Source organism: Berghia stephanieae, chromosome 1, assembly GCF_034508935.2.
Source record: "Berghia stephanieae isolate SIO BIC M18660-M18661 chromosome 1, UCSD_Bste_1.3, whole genome shotgun sequence".
In the NCBI taxonomy this organism is placed as follows: domain Eukaryota; kingdom Metazoa; phylum Mollusca; class Gastropoda; order Nudibranchia; family Aeolidiidae; genus Berghia; species Berghia stephanieae.
In genome coordinates, this window is record NC_088360.1 from 111,233,363 (window position 1) to 111,238,073 (window position 4,711).

At 38.1% G+C, this 4,711-nt stretch overlaps 1 protein-coding gene across 3 annotated transcripts in view; it reads left to right on the forward strand.

Moving 5' to 3' along the window:
- Positions 1-244: 244 nt before the first annotated feature.
- LOC144962728 (protein PALS1-like) overlaps positions 245-4,711 on the forward strand; it is a 45,128-nt gene continuing 40,661 nt past the window's right edge. Inside the window, exons 1-2 of one of the 3 annotated variants that reach the window (XM_078895924.1) lie at positions 245-333; positions 2,513-2,622. In XM_078895924.1, the coding sequence (XP_078752050.1) occupies positions 261-333; positions 2,513-2,622 (183 nt within the window). In that variant the 5' untranslated portion in view covers positions 245-260. Of the gene's footprint in view, positions 334-2,512; positions 2,623-3,181; positions 3,897-4,711 lie in introns of those variants that run through there. The other 2 variants (XM_078895926.1, XM_078895925.1) reach the window with 2 other exon arrangements.

The following is a 4,711-nucleotide window of genomic DNA, read 5'->3' on the forward strand; positions in this document are numbered from 1 at the left end:
GAGTGTTTCCATAACAACAATGAGCCCCTTACCAATTTGGGCTATCAGACCTGTAAATAAGTACGCGTCCATACAAGCATTCCTTTGATAGTAGTGGATGGGAGTAAATTATATGTAGCATCGCAAACTGCATAGTCGATAGTGACGAATAACGAACCAATGATACGTGCTTTATTTGTATTTTCATCTGTTAATAATTTTTATTTCAACAGGGTTGATGGGATGCTTCGTTCATAAATATCACCACCAAAACCACGAAAATGTCAGCGCAAGATCTTGATGGCTACGTCATAGTGTTTGCACAGACCCCCGACAACAAACTAAAAGTTCTTGGTGGGTAAATATTGGACTACGTTCATCTGAAAACATCCTAAAACTGATCAATCTCTGACACTGTGTAAAAATACTTGGGTTAGATTATTATATATTATTATAAGACTCAAGGCTAGATATCAAACGACGACGACGACGATGGTGATGATGATGATGCCGATGATGATGATGATGATGATGATAATGATGATGATAATGATGATGATGATGATGATGATGATGATGATGATGATAGGACGCTAGCCGCTAGTATATCGTGATATGCTTACCGTCGATTCTAACAGATCTATATTTCCAATAATTGCCAGTTTAACAGATGGGTTTAACAAACTAACCATTACTAAACCTAGATTCAATGCTATTTTGCTTGAGAGTAAAGCATCCTATCAATTGAGCTATCGTCCGGACTCCGAGCGCGAAGGATGCCTTTTATTCATCATCCTATTTAATTTGATTATCCTTTACCAAATCTCAGAGAACGCTGAGATGTCTTTCCACTTCCAGATTGTTCACATTATCGACTATCTCAAAGGAGACCACAAACCTTATCCTTCAGTCGATACGTGTAGATCAATGCACATGGATTCAATGACTCCAATGTTGCCAACGTTGTGTATGGATTCATGTAAACGATTTCATCCGGAATAACAGTTAATTTTCTAACGCAAATGAAGTGATATATATATATATATATATATATATATATATATATATATATATATATATATATATATAGAGAGAGAGAGAGAGAGAGAGAGAGAGAGAGAGAGAGAGGGGGGGGGGGGAGGGGGGGGGGGGGGGGGTTATTTGGTAAATCAGGTAGACAAGTGAACGATACCGGTTCAGGTGCACATTTCACGATAAATGACATAAAAGTGGTAGTCGGCGCTAGCTTGATCTGGAAATAATTACTAAGCGGACTAAGCGATATTAAAGCGTCCACTTAATTATCATCCAAAGTGTAGCAGAGAAAGAGAGAGAGAGAGAGAGAGAGAGAGAGAGAGAGAGAGAGAGAGAGAGAGAGAGAGAGAGAGAGAGAGATTATAATCAATCCTTGACTGGAAATCGAACTTTAGATCTCTGAAGTTCTCATCGGATGCGTTCGTCAGTGTAAATAATCTAGGTTTAATCAGAAAAAGATAAATTATAGTATTCGTGTTGATTCTACACAGTAAAGTAAAAGCGGCGACATCGTCTTAGGGAGGGCAACATAGACAAACATTTACATACAGTACCTTCTCATTTGGGGTAGGTATGTTTATAAGCGGACCAGAATGAGAAGCGATTGAGATAGCAGGGTTTATAAAATCGGGTCCGGGCAAAAGTAATTTCTCTTCGATGGAGTGATAACCTTTTCAGAGAGAAGCAAGTAGTTCTTATTGGTTCTCTCATGCTATATAAATCGTAACATACTAGGGTTCAAAAATGTTTAACTGCTCTCAATAAGTACGTTCCATTAACTTTTTTTTTACACAGAGATTAGTAGACCTCTAGGTCGAGATTGATTAAGATTCTATAATATTGTTATCATTGGGTCATCATTCTTTTGAACAATGAAGTATTTGACCAACATCAATTAGCTTTTTAGAATAAATGAATAAATAGATCAATAAATACAAACATTTAGATGTTGAACTCTGTAAGATGCTGTTACAACAGGCCCATCAGAGTATATATAAGTGTCTGGCAAGACGTCATTTTTGTCCGTGCTTGCTCACGATGCATGTGGCCAGTTTTTTATTCACCCCTGAGTGGAATGGGTAAAAGTGTGTAATTAGTGGGACAGCGTGGCTCAGCGGTACGGTCTTTGCTTCGAACCCAAAAGGTACCGAGTACTACCCGCCTCGTTGTGTGGCCTTGAGCAAGTCACCACGCCCTAGCTCATTATGCGGCGCTGCACTGCGGCTGACGCCTGGGTTATTCCATTCTTCCCTTGGAATAGACCCTAAAGACAAATTTCCCCTTTGTTTATTTAGTCTTATCCATAGACACAACACCAGGCTAGAACTGTGTAATCTTCGACACTTATCACGTCAATGGCCGTTGTCAGCATTGTTCGACATAGTTACTATACGAGACACCTTACACCTCGATCACCGACGATACATACTGATCATGGTTCATCATTGGGACAATATCCACTTTTGAGATCTCCCATATATAACCATATTATTTGCAGGCTGTCCCGCCGAATGTGAGGACGTTAAACACAGCGATGAAATCATTGAGGTCAATGGGAGATCTGTCAAGAATTGCCCCAGAGATTTCCTGTCTAATTATATCAAGCAGGTGAGAATCATCGTCAAATGAGTCATCATCATAGACATAATTTTTTTCTTCTACCTCCTTCACTTCCTTTCTTACGTTTACGTAATTTTCCTTCCCCTCCTAATGTTCACTTTCTCTCATAACATTCTTATCCTCTAGTGTCTCTAGTGTACTGTGCCTTCTCCCAATGCTTCTTCTTACCACCCACGACTCACAAATCCACATCCTCTTTCTCATCCCCATGATCACTGCAGCCACCAACCCATCATCATCATCATCATCATCATCATCATCATCATCATCATCATCATCATCATCATCATCATCATCATCATCATCATCATCAGCAGCAGCAGCAGCAGCATCATCATCAACATCATAATCATCATCATCATCAACATCATCATCATTTCATCATCATCATCATCATCATCATCATCATCATCATCATCATCATCATCATCATCATCATTAGCAGCAGCAGCAGCAGCAGCATCGTTTATCCAACATAAATCTAAGGGACGTAACTCATCTTAGCTTGATTTTTATGATCCAAATTATCGCTACTCTCCCATTGATCGGGTCTTTCCCCTTCTTCATCATTGGGCCAATGATTCTTATCGTGTCAATGTGACGATGTCAAAGAGAGAAAATACAGAAACGGAACCTATTTCTTATAATACCGTGTTTCATAAAATCTGAAAACAACTGATCACTACCGATCGATATTTATTTCATATCTTTAAATTATCCTCATTGTTTTTTATTTGCACGGAAAAACATAAAAGAAAGTTTACATATCCGCCATATTGGATTGAACCTCCCAGCTTTCTCCCCTCTTCTGATGTATACAATACAGTTTTTAAATTGAAAATACTAATCGCGGAATATCGTTTACAGTAGTTGGAATAGGTATGTGACTGTATTAAAATTATGATTGTAGTGTAATTCAGAGAGCCAATCTTGGCCTAAAACGAAGAGTTGTCATATGTTGTTTACAAACATTCCATTCCAACTTGGATCATTGACTCATTGTCAACCCGGAACAAGTGGCTGTCAACATGAGTTGAACTGTCACTGTCAATTGCCTTTCATTCAAAGTGTTTCAACTACTGCAGTGATTTGTCTCTCAACTCAAGTTTGATTCCCTTATTCTTTGTCTTGGTATTAAATTAAATGTTTCTAAAATATTTGCTTAGATCGGCTTGACCAAAAAAAAGTCATCAATATCATCAACAAAGTTATTTGGATCGCCTTTTGAGTTAATAACTTCAACTGTCAACAGGTTCAAAAAGGCAAGGGATCATTTTCTCATTCTTGCCTGGCCGATTGATTTATCAATTTCATTTCAGATCACGATTAAGGGAAGGTATCATTTATTCAAATGACAAATTGTCCCAATCCCAACTATTTTTTTCCCACTTTCGCCTGGGACTTGAATAGGTACAGTACAGGGAATTATGGCTGTCATTATTACCAGACGCCTGTCTGGGGATAATAAAAATTCGTTATCCCCAGACAGGTGTCTGGGGATAACCAATTTTTGTTATCCCCAGACACCTGTCTGAGGATACTATCCCCAGACGCATGTAGCAAGTGGGCAGAAAGATTTTATGCAAAATGCCAAACTAGGCGTGAAAAATACCAAATATTCTGGAAAAAATACTAGTGGTTGTGTCCCAAAACAGTTAATATATCAAGTGATATTTAACACAAGATGAAAGTAAATAGTGATCAAATGTTAAATCCAGCTCTTTTTAAAAAAAATATTTTAAAGCAAATGGATCAATGAAATTTCTTTTGTTACTTTGACCTGAAAACGTCAAACTGGCAATTCGACTTTTTATTTTCAACCAGGAAGAAAGTTGTTAATCATCAAATCTGTTCAAAGCCCACCAACCATTTAAATTTTCATTACCAACCTACCTGTTAACTTTATTGATCATCTCTTGTTTCTATAATTTGCTCATTCTGGCCACAATTTTGGGGGCGACCGGGAATAATTTTTATGTCGCGGACGAATTCCTAGGCCATGGTGTTGTTCGCCCCAAAGCCCAAAACCCACACCTGTTATTTTCGCACAAGACAATACAATTTAGTATCACACGTC